General features: G+C 42.4%; 1 protein-coding gene across 1 annotated transcript in view; it reads left to right on the top strand.

Annotated features, from left to right (window-relative positions):
* KIAA2012 (KIAA2012 ortholog) overlaps positions 1-20,532 on the top strand; it is a 116,293-nt gene that overhangs the window by 33,595 nt on the left and 62,166 nt on the right. The window contains exons 11-12 of the mRNA XM_065880791.1: positions 1,322-1,432; positions 12,628-12,696. Coding sequence (XP_065736863.1) covers positions 1,322-1,432; positions 12,628-12,696 — 180 coding nt within the window. The remainder of the gene's footprint in view (positions 1-1,321; positions 1,433-12,627; positions 12,697-20,532) is intronic.

Below are 20,532 nucleotides of genomic sequence, written 5' to 3' on the forward strand. Positions count from 1 at the left end.
TCTGTTTAAGGCTGGAATGGTCAAAGTCAAATTCTCTCTCTCTCTCTCTCTCCAAAGAAACTTACAAACTATTTCCAAATGGAACCTTTCTCTTACAACCTCCTCCCTTTTATATTTGCATGGCAATGATGCTCTCTTAATTTTGAGCTAATGAACTGAACTTTAGGTACAGTAGCGTCACCACCAAGGGTATTCCTAGGAGGTTGCATTGCCCAGAACAAATCACACCAAACACACACACACACACACACACCCCGAATTAGACACCCTTACAAAAGGAGAACCTGATTAGAATGAATGCCAGGGCTGTGACTATGACGAGTGCAGCCTGAAGCCTCAAGTGTGTAGGCTGAGTGTGTGTAAATGAATGTGTGTATGGGGGCACACATGTGTCTTAGGGTATGTGTGTGCTTATATAGCTATGGGAGTACATGTGTATACTTGCGTGCTCGTGTATGTATGTGTGATTATGCAGGCATGCAGGCCTGCCTGTGAACAAGTACACATGTGTTGCTGTGTGTCCTTCCTCATGTGTGATACATGTGTGTCCTTGCAGGCACACCTGCATATGTGTGCATGCCTTGTGAGTGTGTATATATGTACGTGTGAGTGCACACCTTAGTGTAAGTATGTGTGAGTGTTTCCATGTGTGTGTGTGATGCCTCTGTGTATATGTGTGTTTACACACTTGTAAGCATCCACTGTGGCTGATTGCCAGCTCTACTCCTGACCCTTTTGCCTTGGAAATGGGGAAGGTAAAGTTATAGAAACACCCTCAATCTTTCTAAGCAACTGAGAGAAATAGAGCTTCCTTCTCCTCCTTGGCCTGAGCCCCTTGGAGTCACTAAGCAGTCCCAGCATTTGAACCACAGGGCACAGCTGTGCCACTGAGTACTGCACAAAGGCATGTGATAGAGCAGGAAGCAGAGGCTGGAACCACCGAGCCCTGTGCCCAGGAGCTGGGCTGCATACACTTGGAGGATGGGGCTCCTTTCCTTCACACAAGGTGCCCCCTCCAGGTTCACCTTGTCCCTGGAGGGCTGCCTGAAACCAGAGTATTCCCCCTTTTCTAGACCTTCACAGAAGGCACGTCGTAGGCTATGGCAGCCCCGCCCTGTTCATCCCACACTGACTCCAGATGATGGGGCGTGAACCCTGGCCCTGCTCTGCCGAATCCCAGGAGTGGGGCTGGCCCTGCACCCTGGCAAGCACCTGAGCACACGGGCATCTGCCCGCTGGGGATTCAGGGAGCACGGTCCAGGTTCAGCCTCCCTCCCCTGCACTGGTGCTAACACTGCCCATGTTTGTGCTTATTTTCAAGAAAAATCCAGAGACCCCACACTGGGACACTTCTTGCTGGGTCCAAATGCAGAAAACAGCTGCCTGTCCCTCCCAAGGCCTACCCAAGCCGAGGAGCTTCTGTCGGGTGAAGGTAAGATGATACATCCCAGGTCAGCCTCGCTTTCTTGGGGGAAGATTTTACCTGCAGCTTCCAAAACTCCCCAGCAGCAGAGACATCATTAAAAACAGATGCAAGTCAACCAGTTTCTCCCCTCTCACTGAACCCAGGGATGCTTCTGTAGCTCAGACACAATAACCCAATGTCTGCGTAGCAAGTTTCCTCTTGTTGGAGCATCTGGAGAGAGACGGTCCCATGGAATGGCTTGGAGGAGGCCTAATGTGCCGTGCTGATGTCTTGATGAGGATGATAAAGCCCTCTTGGTATTTGCCCAAACTAAACTCTGCCTTTTCTCTTCTTTCCAACCACCCTCCAGAGGTGGAGGTGGCTAACTGGTAATCCAATCAGTTATCCTTGTTATGTGTATTGGTTCATTGCTGTGAATCATCTGGCTCCTGACAGATATCAAGGCCGTTTCCAAAAACCCTTCTGGCATGTTCACTTTTTGGAAAAGGGATGCTGGCTCTGGGCAATAACCATCTTGCAAAGGAAAAAAAAAAAAATGAAGTCAGAGGGTGATGAGCGTCAACCACCCAGGAGCCATCATGATGTGTATGCATGAGTCGTACAGCCAGCAGGCCTCTTAATGAGGGAGATTAAAATCTGCACTCGTTTGGTGGGTGATGTCATGACTGCCTCAACAAAAAGAACATGGAATCAGAGCCAGGAGATTGAGTAGCCCTGGCTTGTCCTCTGTGTTGTCAGATGACTTTGGGTCAACCCTTCCTTGTGTCCAAGGTTCCTCCTCTCATTCGAAATAAGGGGATCGACTCCACCACCAGCAGCTATGGACTATTGCTGCATTTTATGTGTTGTCTCTGTTGCTGTGGAAGTAGCCATTTAGTACATGGATTTCCAGAAACCAGAATGCATTCGGTTCCAAATCCAGCATTAAAGAACTTCCATCACCACTTGGGCTGTCCCATGATATGAGTATAAAAATAACTTGGTTCTGAACTGGCGGAAGCAGGAGTGAGACAGGTGGAGGCCACTGTCACTGTGACACAGCTGGTACAACAGCTGGAACGCAAACACGATTCTGTTCACCTGCTGCACATTTGTCCGCTCTCTTCCAAGAGAAATAGCTCCCCTTTGGGCAAAGCAAAAGCCAGAAGCAGAAGAGGAAATATTTAAGTTCCATGTTTAAGTTTGTTGTCATCTCGTCAGTATCATGTTTCAGTCACTTCGGCATCCTCAGCACTTAGCACAGTTCCTGACGCAAACAGAGCAGGATCACAGTAAATGTTCATTGAAAATCTTTCAATAATTTCCACACAAAAGAAAGAAAGAGAGAAATGAAATTTATGCTGAATAAATCGAGACTTGCCTGCCATCTTGTCTTAGTCCCATGAACAATGTATTTAATCCTACTTGCCTCTCAAACCTAAAGGCATTCACTGTGAGCTTGCTGAATAAATGAACAAATGAATCATCCGTCAATCAGTCAGTCAGTCAATGGCCTCTCTCTAGCCTGTCCTCCATATACAGCTGCTGGACCTCCAGCCTCAACCATGATTGCATAAGGCCCTCGGAGGCAGGCAGAACCTTAACCCACATCTCCCTACAAGCGCCCACAGAACAGGCCCAGCTTTCTAAGAGTCTCTGTTAATGGGAAAGCCCTGTTTTGTTTTGCTTTGGGAAGCAGGATACTGAAAAACATTTTCAACTCCTGCAAAGGATTTGCTCCACCCACACCAAATTCTTTGCAGCTGTTTGTTCAAATGTATCTTGATCACCATCCCCACCCTACTCTTCCAGTCTCATCTCCCACTATATCAGGCCCACCCTTTTCTCATCTGTCTGATGGCCCAAACATTCAGTCTTCCTTCTCTTATATCCCAGCCTTTGCCCAAGTTGCCCTCAAATATTTAGAATCATTTTAAGTTCCAGGGGAAGGTTCATCTTTTCTGGGATATTTTCCTCAATAAATCCACTTCATCTCACTGAACTGCTATGATGTAGCTTTCACCCATTTCTCTCTCTCAATCCCACTTTTGTGATTACTGTATTTATATGCATCTGTTTGTTGTTTAGCTCCCAAATATATTAGAAGAGTCCTAGAGATCCTCTTATCTTTATCATATGTCCAAGAAATGCGTGGACAGAATACCCCAGGTGCCATAAAGGAAAGTTTGGGGGGGAATCATAGTTGTGGTTTTTTAATTTAAAAAAATCTTGGGTTAAAGCGGAAATATGATCTGTCTGATCATTCTGAGACTTTCAGACTCTGCCAACATCTACATGGAAATAAATTCTTAAGCAATTAGATCATGATATCTTGCTTTCAGATAGCATAGAAGAATGAGTATAAACCTTCAGAAGAAAAAAAAAAAGATGTGAAGACTTGAGCTGGAATTCGACCCTCTTGGTCACGTTGGGATATTGCAACACTTAGAAAATTCAAAGGCTTAAGAAAGGAAAATTTAACTTGGAAGGATACAAGTCAAAACATTGGAACATTGGAGTTGCTTATCCTTGATTCAAATCCTTCATCTATTCTCCTAGTCACAGTGGAGCAACAGAAGTTTTCTTTCAGAAGTTCTTTTATTCAGAAGTTCTTTATTGCAAGAAGCTCAAGAATGTCTGTGCCAGTGGTTCGGTTTGGGACTCCAGGTCCCACGCAAATTTGAATTCTTCATCTCTTTCAGAGTTTCCAGTTGACACCTGCTCTTGTCCTAAAAGGCTTTTTACCCCCAAAACTTGCCTTGTTTTTTGGTCATTTAATTAGCATCCTTCTCTCTTGCAACTCTTTCTTGGTAAGGTGGTTTTAAAATATGTCTACAAATTCTTTGACACTTGTTCTTTCAAAAGGGGGAGCCCAATTCTCCTCCCCTTGAGTGTGTGCTGGACATAGTGGCTCACTTCTGATAAATATAGAATATGACACAAGTGACAGTGTGTGACTTCTGAGATGGTCCAACCCCAGGGAAATCTCCAGATGATTGCATCCCTGATTGGCATTGTGACTGCAGCCTCACAAGAGACTGCACCGGAATCACAGGCCTAAGCCCCTCCCAGATTCCCATAGAAACTATGTGAGATATAGTAAAGGTTTATTGCTTTAAGTCACTAGATTTGGGCATAATTTGTTTTCATAATAGATAATATACTGGTGTCATTTCCTGATGGTCTACAATTTGGTAAACAGAAAAATGAAGGGTCCAAGAATATCCCAGCTGGTCTCAAAACACTGATTATCGGGGGGCAAACATATGCTAAGTGGTTGACTTTCTCTGTGTTGTCCCATTTGTCATTTGTGGTAATGTTGGTTGTGGGGACTCATGAGGAAAAGGATCCTTCCATGTTGATGGGATATTTGACAGAGTATGATTTTCCTTGAGTAGCCTTTCTCTTAGCAGCTGTTGCTTTAGTGAAGATGCCTAGAGATTTAAAAGTGAAGAAGCCCAGGGCTTCCCTGGTGGCACAGTGACTTAAGAATCCGCCTGCCAATGCAGGGGACAGGGATTCGAGCTCTGGTCTGGGAAGATCCCACATGCAGTGGAGGAACTAAGCCCATGAGCCACAACTACTGATCCTGCGCTCTAGAGCCCATGAGCCACAACTACTGAGCCCGTGTGCCACAACTACTGAAGCCCATGCGCCTAGAGCCCCTGCTCCCAACAAGAGAAGCCACCGCAATGAGAAGCATGTGCACCGCAATGAAGAGTAGCCCCTGCTCGCCGCAACTAGAGAAAGCCTGTGTGCAGCAACAAAGACCCAACGCAGCCAAAAATAAAATAAATTAAATTAAATAAATTAATTTTTTTTAAAAGTGAAGAAGTCCATTAGATGAGACAGCATGAAGAAGAAAGAACTTTGGATTAAATATCCAAAGTCTTGGGTTTTATTCTCAGCTCTACCACCCTGATTTCTGTGATCACTGGCAAATAAATCTACTGCTTTGGAGCTCAGCTTCTCCATATGGAGAAAGAGGACCTGGGATTAGATCCAATCCTCCCAGTGTATATCCCATAGAACTCCAAGTCCTCAGAAGGTTACCAGGCATTCTGTTAAAAAAAAAAAAAGTTCTGAGGCCAAATAAGTTGGAAACCAGTAAGCTAAAGCGAAGCACATTCCTTACTGCAGGAGCCTTTACTGTGTTAATATGGATTATGGTTCCTCAAGATGCGGATATGCAATGTTTCCCAAACTTATTTGACCACTGAATTCTTTCTTGTTTTTAGTAAAGCATTATGTGCATCTAACTAGTTTTTGGAACACACTTTGGAAAACACTAAACATTATTTCTAAGGTTCTTTCCAGTTGTAATGCTGTATGTTTACTAAATAACCCCCTTTCCCAAGGAGACTCTCTCCGTAGAGCAGTTCTGTTGTCTAAGTCCTGAAGCAGGATCTCAGTCATTCAATAATTCATTCCTGTTCTTGCTTTCATTTTCCAAACATCAGTTCTGAATCACTGAGTCCACAATCCCTCCATCTCCAGGTAAAAAGAAGTAGAGGAAGGTAGGAGGAAGCCTGGGTGGCAATAAAGCCCTTTTGCCCAATCAGTGTTTGTTAATAATCCATACGCAATTATGTTGGTGGATTTACCAGTTCTCAGATGTTGAAATAAAGAAAAATATGGCTGGATATGGTCGCTTGGTACCCAGCATTTCCTTCCAGTGCCTTCCTGTACTGCAAAGGCTGGAAGGCTAAAAACTACATTTCCCAGATAACCTTTGCAGTTAGGGGGTGGGATGCAGATGCGGTTCTGCCAAATAGATGCATTTGCATGAGATTTGAAGCGCAGGAGTGAGGCGGAGGCACTTTGCCTACTTACCCTGGCAAGCGAGCTCGTGAAGACTGTCAAGAGGCAGTTGCTGCAGCAACTCTGTAAGCACCAAGTTCTCTATAGTAGCTCCATTTCTTCTTAAAATACCTTGGTGGTTTCGGTTCTCCACTGAGTCCTGACCCATATACTCTCCTCCCCTTGCAGAAGTTGTGGGGGATTCCCATGAGGCTCGGCATGGGGCTAATTTGGGTCTGTCACATGGACCACAGGGCAGTGATAGCTCTGTTTGTCAGGACTTCAGAGGGAAGCGGGGTTCTTTCCCTCACCACAGTGAACCCAGCACCGCATCAGCAGCCCACACTGGAAGGTGTTCTGATGGCCACCTGCAGAGAGCCACTAAAAACCACTGGGGAGTCTTCTTTCCTTTGACAGAAACCGCTCATGATTCCTACAAGTACAAAGACTCCCCTCCCTCGTATTTGGCTGAAAATGTGATATTATCGCCACTTTATGCCTTCCAAAGAAGAAAAATGTCAAAAATAATAGTTCTCTTTGAATCCGCTGAAAATTCTTTTTTTTAAGAAAAAAGTCAATATGAAGTGTTGAAGAATATTTAATTCCTCTTTATTTTTTGCACATGTACTTATATTGTTTCTTACAGAGCCTGTAAAGCTGTAAATTCTACCTCCCTCGCATTTTTTCTGTTCCAGAGAACCTTAGAATTGAGATGGAATGTAGGCAGCACCTTCATCAGCATTTAAGCAGGGGAAGCATTTTATCAAACAGACTTTCTGAGGACACCTATAGATAAAATGGATAAAAGCAGAGCTGCCTGGTTAAAGTAGGGATGGTCTGACTGTGTCCCCCAACAACTTCGTCAGAGCCCAGCTAATTCTTTCCCTCCTGAAATGATTCCTGGCTATGGGGTCTATGCAGTCACTAGAACTATGAGACCACAGTTTGAAAACTCTCCTTTTATGGATAAGGAAACTGAGGCCCAGAGAGGTACGGTGACTTGCTCAAAGTCACACAGCTTCTATGCAGCAAATCTAAGGCTCAAACCCAGATCTTCCTGTACCTACTTAGGCCAAAGCTCTTCTCACTAGAACTTACTGCCTCTAGGCCCTCTTGTCCAGGTTTCTAGGCTTCAAGGACTAGCTGCAGTCCCACCTTCATTGTAGCACCTCACCTGACCACCTCAGCCCACATTGATTGCTACTATCTTAGGTCAGCAGTAATTCTTACTACCTGGGTCTCTCACCAGGTACTCCCTTACTTCCTCTATCTTTTTTACTCTTTTTCTTCATCCTCCTCCAAGATCTCCTATGGATAGATCCCCCTCCTCGACTTCTGAATATCCCAGAGAACATCATAGGTACTCCCAGAACGTTGCCCATAAATATTGATTGAAACTGTCAGTAGCAAAGACTTACTTGTTCCCCAATATCCATTTTTCCATTACTCCTGTTATTAGCAGAATCCCCTACCCTGAAGTTTAGTTGAACACATGGCTAGTTGGCTAGAAATTATATTTCACAGCCTTCCTTGCAGCCAGGTATGGTCACATAACTGATGTGGCTGATGAAATGTGAACAGAAGTAACTTGTGCGACTTCCAGGTCATTTCCTTAAAAGGAAATCACTGGGGACTTCCTTGGTGGTGCAGTGGATAAGAATCCATCTGCCCATGCAGGGGACACAGGTTCGATCCCTGGTCCGGGAAGACCCCACATGCCGCAGAGCAACTAAGCCCAGGAAGATCCCACATGCCACAACTACTGAGCCTGCGTGCCAGGCTCTGCAACAAGAGAAGCCACCGCAATGAGAAGCCCGCACACCACAACGAAGAGTAGCCCCCGCTCGCCACAACTACAGAAAGCCCACGCGCAGCAACGAAGACCCAAAACAGCCACAAAAAAAAATAATTTTTTTTTAATTTTAAAAAAAGGAAACCATTGGACTTGGTTGTAGTGGTGAAGTAGCTTCAACCACGTGGAAGAGGGGAATACTCTAGGGGATGATGAAGCCATAAGATATAAGGAAGCACAGTGCCCAGATACCTTCAGGGAGCAGAGCTACCCTGGGCTACCCCCTTCCCTCTAGACTCTTACCTGAAACAGAAATACATGTTTATCTTTCTGAGTCTCTTTGTTGCAGCATATAATGCAACTATATATTCTTTCTTAATCTGGACAAAGCAAACCTAACAGATTTTTCTGATGAGCATGTTTTTGAATCCTCCATTGTGCTCCATTCTATCACACGTGCATTTTTCATTTTAAACTGCAATTACTTAAACTCTTCCCCTATCCTTCTAAATTAATTTCCCAAAGTAGGAGTATAGTCTTTTCCCCCTTAGGCTATGCATTAAGTGAGGCTTTCTTTTCACCATACTTTGTAATGTCTAGGGTACAGTATTTCTACTTCCCACATCTTTGCTCTGCACAGCACCTTGCCCTTCCTCCTACCACCTAAGAAGAAAAGATGGTCAGACTAACAGGTGAAGTCTACAAGGTGTCTGTGTGTTCTGTGTAGCTTCAGAGTTAGATTGAAATTGCCAGGCACAGATTTAGTCTTGTCATTTTGTTTACACATTGGGGAAAAAGGATTCAGTTTATTAAACGTTTCATGTAACTGCACCCAAGTTTTGCCAAGCTGGGAACTTGGACCTTTTCTGTGTAGTGACATTTTAATTCTAGTTTTCATAACCTGGAGATCAGACTGTTGCTTTTGCATAATGTACATAGTGTCTCGTGACTAGAGTTTGCTTTGTTTTATAGTATCTGTACTCGTATTTTTCAAGAGCTATTTTGTAAATAGATGATATATTTCTCCCTTGAAAACACCATAAAAAGAAAAAAGCACCCAAAAAAAATGCATCTATAATAATACCTCCCATCCTAGATTGCATTGCTTTGTGACAACCAAACCAGATCATACGTGCAGTATATAATAAAGTATTAAGTAAAATTCCAATATAAAATATCACTGGACCTAAAAGAGAGAAGACCCATAATATCGTGTCCGACTCTTTAGATCAAATGGACAGAACGCCTACCATGTTCAAGGGAAACAGAAGGATGTTGATATCAAGAGCAAACATGCTCAGGCACATATGTCATCTCATTCTATCATCCAATAATCCTTTGAAGGGAGTATTTTCATTCACATACCACAGGTGAGGAAACTGAAACACAGGAGGTTAACCCCCTTGTGCACATTGATCACACCTGGTGAGCAGCTGAGCTTATTCATTCCCAGGCCCGTCTATCCCAGATACTGTGCTCTTTTCTTCCCACTTCCCAGGGATCAACCCCAGGCCCTGTGGCTGATGCCCCCAAGAACCTCACAGCCCCTGTGAGAAAAAATTCACAAGCAACTGACTCTTCTGCAAGGCAGAATGAGATGAGTGCCGTAACAGAGATCTCAACAACACAATGCAGGGGCCTCCAAGGAAGGAGCGATGAATTCTAACCTGGGGGACGAGGACGGATTTTTGCAGAGGAATCTCTATTTGTACTGACTTTAAAGAGACTGGTAGGGAATTCCCTGGTGGTCCAGTGGTTAGGACTTGGTGCTTTCACTGCTGAGGCCTGGGTTCGATCCCTGGTTGGGGAACTACGATCCCAAAAGCCTCGAGGCACAGCCAAAATTTTTTTTAAAATAAATATAAACAAAATTCTATTAAAAAAAAAAAGAGGGACTTCCCTGGTGATCCAGTGGGTAAGACTCCGTGTTCCCAATGCAGAGGGCCTGGGTTCAATCCCTGGTTGGGGAACTAGATCCCGCATGCATGGTGCAACTAAGAAATCGCATGCTGCAACTAAAAGATCCCACATGCCGCAACTAAGACCCAGTGCAGCCAAAAGTAAAAAATAAATAAAAAATAAAACAGAGAAAGAAACTGGTAAAGTGGATAAACAGAGAAGAGAGAAAGACATGACCAGCTGAGGGACCAGCATGAACAAAGGCAAAGAGATAAGAAAGCAGAGTCCATGCGGGAAATGATGAGTAGCCTGTAAGAATGCCCCGTGCGGGGGCTTCATGGGGGGAGATGGGGCTGAAAGGCAGGCCAGGACCAGGCCAGGGAAGGCCTTGTGTGCCAGGATAGAGCTGAAATGCCGCCTTTTAGGCAACAAGAAGTCACAGGTGCTTGAGGAAGGATGTCATGCAACCCACCCTGTGTGCCAGGAATAGGCAAGAGAAAAGGCCGAGTGCTCAGGCTACTGTAGAATCATCCAGACAGCAGCTGACCAGGGCCTGGATGGAAGGCAGTGGGCAGACGCAGGAGACGCGGCAAAGGGATAATCCCCAGGGCTGCCGACTGGATGTGGGGAGCCCACCCAGCACTCTGAGCAACCAGTGACAAACCTGTTTATAGTGTCTCTTTACAAAATTGGCTACAATTCTCATCTCCAATTTTCTACTCAAACTACCATTTTTCTGTTTTCACTTTCAGCTAAGAGGATGACTTTCGGGGTGTCTTGTGTACAATAATTAAGATAAAACAACAGTCAAGGCCTTGGAGCCCGAGTTACCCCACGGCGGCACACACAGGACCACAGCCCTCTCCCATGTGGCACTCAGCTCCAGTACTCCTTTTACTTAAAGTCAAACTCCCACCGACACACATAAAACATAAATTCCAGTGCTGAGTGCCTCTCAGCTTGTCATGCACTGTGGCTGTTTTCAGGCTTATGTGCTCTTGGGGAAGTGGCTGAGCTCCCCAGCAGTATTTACCCACAACTGTGGTTAATAATACGAGTTCTAAGGAAAAGCCTGATAGCAAATACTTGGGAGCTGTAAGGAAGAGGCAAAGCAGTAAGCAGTGATGGAGAGTGTTTGTATAACCCTCCTGCACCCTCTCACCCTGACACACATTGAGCTTTCTCTTTCATGATTGTTTTAGCCTCTTTTTCCCTTCCAACCACCGACCACTCAATTCTTTGAGGGAAAATTAGCATTCATTATGCAATTTATCTCTCTCTTTTTAATCCAGAGTGTCTGTCTCCAAGGTCCCTACTCAATAATTAATGTTTGTTCTCCTTTCCCATTCTCCAGAGCATCTATTCTTGAACTGTAAGGTCAACAATTAACACTAATTATGGCTTTTTCTCTCTCCAGTGTTGGTTCTCAGAATCCCAAGTTGCCCTGCTCAGCCTAAGTTACATGTGTGCACATGGCTGCTTGTGTGCACATGAAGGTGGGAAAGCACCCAGGAGCAGGCTTCTCCAAGCCCCCCACTTTAGCAAATCAGTAAAACCAAACATTCTTTTTTGGCAATGTCTCTAGTATATGTATTATCATTAATGAGATGATGAAGCGTAAATATATACACATACATACATACATGTACTTGGAAGTGAGCTGGGGGGATAGTTAGATCTCAAAATCTTTTTCAGATATATTTGATTCCCTCTGACCTTTTTCCTCCCTATTTCTATCTCCTTGATGTCTCATACCTCTGTCTGTCTGACATACACACGCAAACACCAAATTTCTCATTAAAAGTCATACCTCTTGGGCTTCCCTGGTGGCGCAGTGGTTGAGAGTCTGCCTGCTGATACAGGGGACATGGGATCGTGCCCCGGTCCGGGAAGATCCCACATGCCACGGAGCGGCTGGGCCCGTGAGCTATGGCCGCTGAGCCTGCGCGTCCGGAGCCTGTGCTCCACAATGGGAGAGGCCACAACAGTGAGAGGCCCGCGCACTGCAAAAAAAAAAAAAAAACAGCCATTCCTCCATTTCAGATTCACTCAGCTGATCTCCTTGCTATCTATTACCTCACCCCTAACTATCTTTCTCTGGTCTGTCATCCTAATTCTCCTCAGCCATTAAAACAGCATTATTTTAACTAGTGTTCCTTTTGACGGACAAGGACAGCTAGGAGAACGATTCTCATCAAAAGTGACTCTAAGAGATTGCAAAAAAAATTCATCAGGGCTGTGCAAAAGCCTATCTTTCTGGCTAGAATCAGATGGGCTAGAATCCCTCCTGTCTCCCTGGTCCAACCCTTGAATTTGCGCTACAGCTGGAAGCAGGGGCTCCTCACGTTTGTCTGTCATCTCCCCCCATCGCTGCATGCGCTGGGGTCCCGCAGCACATCTCCTGTTCAAATCTGGACATCTCCTCACAGTGGGTGTCAGGCATTAACTCTTTCATGCTCTTGTTCTGTCAAAAGTTCTCCTCTCAGAACTTAAGCATCACAGTACCTGCAGGGTTTCACCCTTAAACATCTTATAATAAATAAAATCCTAGATTTTAAATCCTAGATCAACCTTCCCTCCATGATAGCATCTAAAGGTTTTCAAAACTATCTAATTCATTATGAGGCTTAGGCATCAAGCCATCCACTTTGTTTTCCCCGTCTTGGGGTAAGGAATAGCTCTTTTTCAAGACTTTTCCACACTCTCAGGTAAAACCCTTATTGTTTTTCAGCCTGTGACTCTGTCAATTCAAATACCAGCCGTGGAGAGGAGGAGTCTAGTATTCAACATCTTCTGAAAGGTAAGATTCTCCCCAACAGAGTCACCTCTACTTCTCCTCTATGTTATTTGACTCACATACATATTATTTCATACCCAGACCTCCAGAAACACACAATTTCTCCCCAAATATACTAATAAGTAGGAAAGAAGATTCATTTCTTGGAGAGCCTGAGAAATGGAGTATCCTCAAGAGTTACTCATGGGCAGCCCCGTGTGCTGTGGTCTGAGAAAGAAGAAAAGCCGACCCAAATGCCTGTGCTGAGCTGGCCCCGGAAGGAGAACTTGCAGAGATGTCCTGTGGGTTTCGCAGATCATACCGTGCATAACTCACATTGTAATGAAGTGAGCATTGTCTCCCAGAGTTGTGTACAGTTCAAACTGCACATCCACAAACTAGAAAGCTATCTGGAAAAGACTCTCGGGCTTGTATTCTAAATGGAGGACTGAGGCCAGTTCTGCCTCGTCCAAGGTTCCTTTGCAATTTCATTTCCCCCATGGAGAAATAAGCACAAGATGAGAGTGTAGCTCATCCTCCACCTACTGCCACTGCTGCTTCTGCTTCAAACCAGGGGTAAAGGACAAACTATGTAAAGACTTTCTCTCACTCCTAAAAATAGTCTTTCATTAATAGAGAAATGTGTGTGGTCTTCCTCACTGCTTATTTTGGGGCAGGCAATGATGAATCCTGCATGAGAGACCTGCTATAGCAACAGGAAACAAGGTCACAGATCGAGGGCTGGAGCCAGAGCTGGGTGGAGGGCACTGGTTTTGCTAGAGACTGCAAAACTAGAAGGAGAGAGGGCACCATCAAATGCTTGCCAATCTCAAAATCTGTAAGCAGAGAAATACTTGGGAGCCCAGCATTCTGCGTTACCCCTCTCATCATTCTCCTTGGGTGGACATCCTGACCGTGGTACGAAGAGTTTCAGGGTCATTTCTGTTCATTCTCACTTGTTGGCTAGAACTGGGCCGGAGCAGCTCTTAATAGGAGCCCACCAGCGAAAGATATGACGATGATGATGATAACTATCATTGCTATCTATCTTCATGCCAAACATTGTGCTGAGTGTTTTACATTCATTAATTCACTTCATCCTCATTGCAATGATATGAGGTAAATTCTATTATTATCCTCACTTTTCATCTAGGACAGTGTGGCTCAGAGAGGTTAAGGAACTAGCCCAAGGTCACACAACTAAGTGGTGAAGCTGGGATTTGAACCGTAGAAACCTACATTTTTACCACTATGCATGGTGACATCAATCTAAACAGGGACGTTTCCCAGACTCACAGATACAGAGAACAGACCTGTGGTTGCCAAGGGATGGCGGTGTTGGGGGTGGAGGATTGGAGGTTTGAGATTAGCAGATGCAAACTATTATATATAGGATGGATAAACAACAAGGTCCTACTGTACAGCACAGAGAACTGTATTCGATATCCTGTGATGAACCATAATGGAAAAGAATATGAAAAAGAATATATATATATATATACACAAAAAACCAAATCACTTTCCTGTACAGCAGAAATGAACATAACATTGTAAATCAACTATACTTCAATAAAATTAAAAAATAATAAACAGGCACCTGTTTCCATCTGACAATATGTGAGACTTTAGGAAGTTCCTGATTTCATAATAACTCATACTCATAAATGACTTATGTTGCACATCCTTTTGTCCCTCCAATTCCCCTTACTTAGCATCAGACACCCTTTTGTGGGTAACACTGAAAATGATTTGCAACTTTTAGAGATATGGGGAGAAGCTGAAACCCAGTAGAAACAATTTGGAAGAACCAAACTCCTCAGACAGATTATCAAGCCAGATAGGCCTGTTTACAGGGTAGCTCTCCAGACCAAAAATATCCTTCCTAATATGGCTGAAAATGTTACAATTTCACTTCATTCTCCTATTAAAGTCTCACTAATAATAGATTCACTTTGAATTCTGAAGTAGTCTCTTAAAAAGCTGATACTTCTGAGAAGCTAACAATCATTCACACTTCAGTAAAAATGTATTGAATCAGATGGCTGTCCTCTTGTAACCTAGCTGAGAAGAGCTGCTCTGAGGGACTAAAAATTCTGACGGGATGGGAACAGAGGTGGATAATTTGGGAGTAAGTGGAGTCTTAAGGGTTGAAACATACCTGCCTGTTGGGGTACCCTGGAGGGCTTGTATGAACAGAAGAATATTAGCTATATGGAAAAAGAGGCACACAGAGAAAAGAACATAAAGGGAAATGGTAAAGTGACAAAGACAAACTTGAGCTATTTCAGAATTGCCCCATGGCAAGCTTTATATCCAGGAAAGGGAAATAAAACTTTTCTTCCTTGTCTTCTCTACTCCTAGTAACTAAACGACCTTGGGCTAATGCAAATCTCTTTCTCATTTCCAAGCTTTTGAACACACAGTTCCCTTTGCCTGGAGCATAATTCCTCATCTCCTCCTATCCCCTAACATCTTTTTTTTAATTGTGGTAAAATACACATAAGGTAAAATTTGCCATCTTAACAATTTTTAAGTGTATGGTTCAGTAGTGTTCAGTAGATTCATGTTGCTGTGTAGCCAGTCTCCAGAACTCTTTCATCTTGCAAAACTGAAAATCTGTATCTATTAAATAACTCCCCATTGCAATGGGACTACCCATAGAAGCACAGAATACCTGCTGCAGGGCTTAGAATAGAGGAAATTTATCTGTTCCCTTGATTTGCTCAAAGACCTTAACAAAAAATTCTTACATCTCTGAGCTTTAACACTCCCTATTTGTTTGTAAGAAAATGGATATAACACTACTCTGAAAATACCAGATACCCCCTGGAATTGAGTTCAAAGAGCTATTTATTTATTTATTTTTAAATTTAGATATTTAGAAGACCCTCAAACAAGCACATACGCACAAACACACACACACACACACACACACACACACACACACACGACAGAGAGAATAGGAGACAGAGAATCTTCCAACAGTCTTCCAGGGGATCACAACTCAACACCTCTCTACACTTCACTTTCCCCTTGGATTTTTTTTTTTTTTTTTTATACAGCAGGTTATTAGTCATCAGTTTTATACACATCAGTGTATACATGTCAACCCCAATCGCCAAATTCATCACACCACCACCACCGCCCCCCCGACACTTTCCCCCCTTGGTGTCCATACATTTGTTTTCTACATCTGTGTCTCAGTTTCCGCCCTGCAAACCAGTTTATCTGTACCATTTTTCTAGGTTCCACGTATATGTGTTAATATACGATATTTGTTTTTCTCTTTCTGACTTACTTCACTCTGTATGACAGTCTCTAGATCCATCCACGTCTCAACAAATGACCCAATTTTCTTCCTTTTTATGGCTGAGTAATATTCCATTGTATATATGTACCACTTCTTCTTTATCTGTTCATCTGTCGATGAGGATTTAGGTTGCTTCCATGACCTGGCTATTGTAAATAGTGCTGCAATGAACATTGGGGTGCATGTCTTTTTGAATTATGGTTTGCTCTGGGTATATGCCCAGGAGTGGGATTGCTGGGTCACATGGTAATTCTATTTTTAGTTTTCTAAGGAACCTCCATACTGTTCTCCATAGTGGCTGTTACCAATTTGCATTCCCACCAACAGTGCAAGAGGGTTCCCTTTTCTCCACACCCTCTCCAGCATTTGTTGTTTGTAGATTTTCTGATGATGCCCATTCTAACTGGTGTGAGGTGATACCTCATTGTAGTTTCCATTTGCATTTCTCTAATAATAAGTGATGCTGAACAGCTTTTCATGTGCTTCTTGGCCACCTGTATGTCTTCTTTGGAGAAATGTCTATTTAGGTCTTCTGCCCATTTTTGGATTGGGTTGTTTGTTTCTTTAATATTGAGCTCCATGAGCTGTTTATATATTTTGGAGATTAATCTTCTGTCTGTTGATTCATTTGCAAATATTTTCTCCCATTCTGAGGGTTTTCTTTTCATCTTGTTTATGGTTTCCTTTACTGTGCAAAAGCTTTTTTTTTTTTTTTTTTTTTGTGGTACGCAGGCCTCTCACTGTTGTGGCCTCTCCCGTTGTGGAGCACAGGCTCCGGAAGCGCAGGCTCAGCGGCCATGGCTCACGGGCCTAGCTGCTCCGCAGCATGTGGGATCTTCCCAGACCGAGACATGAACCCGTGTCCCCTGCATCAGCAGGCAGACTCTCAACCACTGCGCCACCAGGGAAGCCCCTGCAAAAGCTTTTAAGTTTCATTAGGTCCTCCTTGTCTCGTTCCTGATCTTTGAGGAAATGCTTTCAGTTTTTCAGCATTCAGAATGATGTTTGCTGTGGGTTTGTTGTATATGGCCTTTATTATGTTGAGGTAGGTTCCCTCTATGCCCACTTTCTGGAAAGTTTTTATCATAAATGGGTGTTGAATTTTGTCAAAAGCTTTTTCTGCATCTATTGAGATAATTAAATGGTTTTTCTTCTTCAACTTGTTAATATGGTGTATCACATTGATTGATTTGCATATACTGAAGAATCCTTGCATCCCTGGGATAAATCCCACTTGATCATGGTGTATGATCCTTTTAATGTGTTGTTGGATTCTGTTTGCTAGTATTTTGTTGAGGATTTTTGCATCTATATTCCTCAGTGATATTGGTCTGTAATTTTCTTTTTTTTGTAGTATCTTTGTCTGGTTTTCGGATCAGGGTGATGGTGGCCTCATAGAATGAGTTTGGGAGTGTTCCTTCCTCTGCAATTTTTTGGAAGAGTTTGAGAAGTATGGGTGTTACCTCTTCTCTAAATGTTTGATAGAATTCACCTGTGAAGCCATCTGGTGCTGGACTTTTGTTTGTTGGAAGATTTTTAATGACAGTTTCAATTTCATTACTTGTGATTGGTCTGTTCATATTTTCTATTTCTTCCTGGTTCAGTCTTGGAAGGTTATACCTTTCTAAGAATTTGTCCATTTCTTCCAGGCTGTCCATTTTATTGGCATAGAGTTGCTTGTAGTAGTCTCTTAGGATGCTTTGTATTTCTGCAGTGTCTGTTGTAACTTCTCCTTTTTCATTTCTAATTTTATTGATTTGAGTACTCTTCCTCCTTTTCTTGATGAGTCTGGCTAATGATATATCAATTTTGTTTATCTTCTCAAAGAACCAGCTTTTAGTTTTATTGATCTTTGCTATTATTTTCTTTGTTTCTATTTCATTTATTTCTGCTCTGATCTTTCTTTCCTTCTGCTAACTTTGGGTTTTGTTTGTTCTTCTTTCTCTAGTTCCTTTAGGTGTAAGGTTAGATTGTTTATCTGAGATTTTTCTTGTTTCTTGAGGTTGGCTTGTATAGCTATAAACTTCCCTCTTAGAACTGCTTTTGCTGCATCCCATAGGCTTTGGATCGTCGTGTTTTCATTGTCATTTGTCTCTAGGTATTTTTTGATTTCCTCTTTGATTTCTTCAGTGACCTCTTGGTTATTTAGTAACGTATTGTTTAGCCTCCAGGTGTTTGTGTTTTTATGTTTTTTTTCCCTGTAATTGATTTCTAATCTCATAGCATTGTGGTCAGAAAAGATGCTTGATATGATTTCAATTTTCTTAAATTTATTGAAGCTTGATTTGTGACTGAAGACATGATCTATCCTGAAGAATGTTCTGTGTGCACTTGAGAAGAAAGTGTAATCTGCTGTTTTTTGATGGAATGACCTATAATTATCAATTAAATCGATCTGGTCTATTGTGTCATTTAAAGCTTCTGTTTCCTTATTTATTTTCATTTTGGATGATGTGTCCATTGGTGTAAGTGAGGTGTTAATGTCCCCCACTATTATTGTGTTACTGTCGATTTCCTCTTTTATAGCTGTTAGCAGTTGCTTTATGTATTGAGGTGCTCCTATATTGGGTGCATATATATTTATAATTGTTATATCTTCTTCTTGGATTGATCCCTTTATCATTATGTAGTGTCCTTCCTTGTCTCTTGTAACATTCTTTATTTTAAAGTCTATTTTATCTGATATGAGTATTGCTACTCCAGCTTTCTTTTGATTTCCATTTGCATGGAATATCTTTTTCCATCCTCTCACTTTCAGTCTGTATGTGTCCCTAGGTCTGAAGTGGGTCTCTTGGAGACAGCATATACATGGGTCTTGCTTTTGTATCCATTCAGCAAGCCTGTGTCATTTGGTTGGAGCATTTAATCCATTCACGTTTAAGGTAATTATCCCTATGTATGTTCCTATGACCATTTTCTTAATTGTTTTGGGTTTGCTTTTGTAGGTCCTTTTCTTCTCTTGTGTTTCCCACTTAGAGAAGTTCCTTTAGCATTTGTTGTAGAGCTGGTTTGGTGGTGCTGAATTCTCTTAGCTTTTGCTTGTCTGTAAAGCTTTTGATTTCTCCATCGAATCTGAATGAGATACTTGCCGGGTAGAATAATCTTGGTTGTAGGTTCTTCCCTTTCATCACTTTAAGTATATCATGCCACTCCCTTCTGGCTTGTAGAATTTCTACTGAGAAATCAGCTGTTAACCTTATGGGAGTTCCCTTGTATGTTATATGTTGTTTTTTCCTTGCTGCTTTCAATAATTTTTCTTTGTCTTTAATTTTTGATTAAAGACAATTTGATTATTATGTGTCTCGGCGTGTTTCTCCTTGGGTTTATCCTATATGGGACTCTCTGCGCTTCCTGGACTTGGGTGGCTATTTCCTTTCCCATGTTAGGGAAGTTTTCAACTATAATCTCTTCAGATATTTTCTCGGGTCCTTTCTCTCTCTCTTCTCCTTCTGGGACCCCTATAATGCAAATGTTGTTGTGTTTAGTGTTGTCCCAGAGCTCTCTTAGGCTGTCTTCATTTCTTTTCATTGTTTTTTCTTTATTCTGTTCCGCAGCAGTGAATTCCACCATTCTGTCTTCCAGGTCACTTATCCGTTCTTCTGCCTCAGTTATTCTGCTATTGATTCCTTCTTGTGTAGTTTTCATTTCAGTTATTGTATTGTTCATCTCTGTTTGTTTGTTCTTGAATTCTTCTAGGTCTTTGTTAAACATTTCTTGCATCTTCTCGATCTTTGCCTCCATTCTTTTTCCGAGGTCCTGGATCATCTTCACTATCATTATTCTGAATTCTTTTTCTGGAAGGTTGCCTATCTCCACTTCATTTAGTTGTTTTTCTGGGGTCTTATCTTGTTCCTTCATCTGGTACATAGCCCTCTGCTTTTTCATCTTGTCTTTCTGTGAATGTGGTTTTTGTTCTACAGGCTGCAGGATTGTAGTTCTTCTTGAAAGAGCAGTTTAAAACATCTCTTCATTGGAATCTATAGAGCTTTTACAACTTTTTGTTTTCTTTTTGGTCTTTTGTTCTTAAGGAATATTTTCAGTAGGTAGTCTGTGAGAATTGTTTCACATTACATGTATTTTTGATGTATTTGTGGGAGGAGGTAAGCTCCACGTCCTTCTATTCTGCAATCTTGATCTCCGCCTCAAGGAATATTTTCAGATAAAAATGATAGAATTTTTTTAAAATTATATAGATGGCAGACTTGGGTATTTGTGGACTTGAAAGCCAGTTTTGACTATTTGCAATGACTTCAGAAGTCAGAGACACATACAATTTGTCATTTTACGGAGGCAGGAAGTCAAATCATAGATATGGCAAGGCTGGGAGAGAGAAGACCATCACTAAGCTAGTGAATACACCCAGCCAACCTCAGCGTTGTGGTCTGTATTCACTGTTACATGTGCAAGAGCTCTTGTGAAGTTATTTTTTAAAAAGAAGAACATTGATTTTTAAAAAAATTTTTATTGGAGTATAGTTGATTTACAATGTTGTGTTAGTTTCACGTATACAGCAAAGTGAATCAGTTATACATATACATATATCTGCTCTT

This window comes from Phocoena phocoena, chromosome 7 (assembly GCF_963924675.1).
Source record: "Phocoena phocoena chromosome 7, mPhoPho1.1, whole genome shotgun sequence".
Taxonomy (NCBI): Eukaryota; Metazoa; Chordata; class Mammalia; order Artiodactyla; family Phocoenidae; genus Phocoena; species Phocoena phocoena.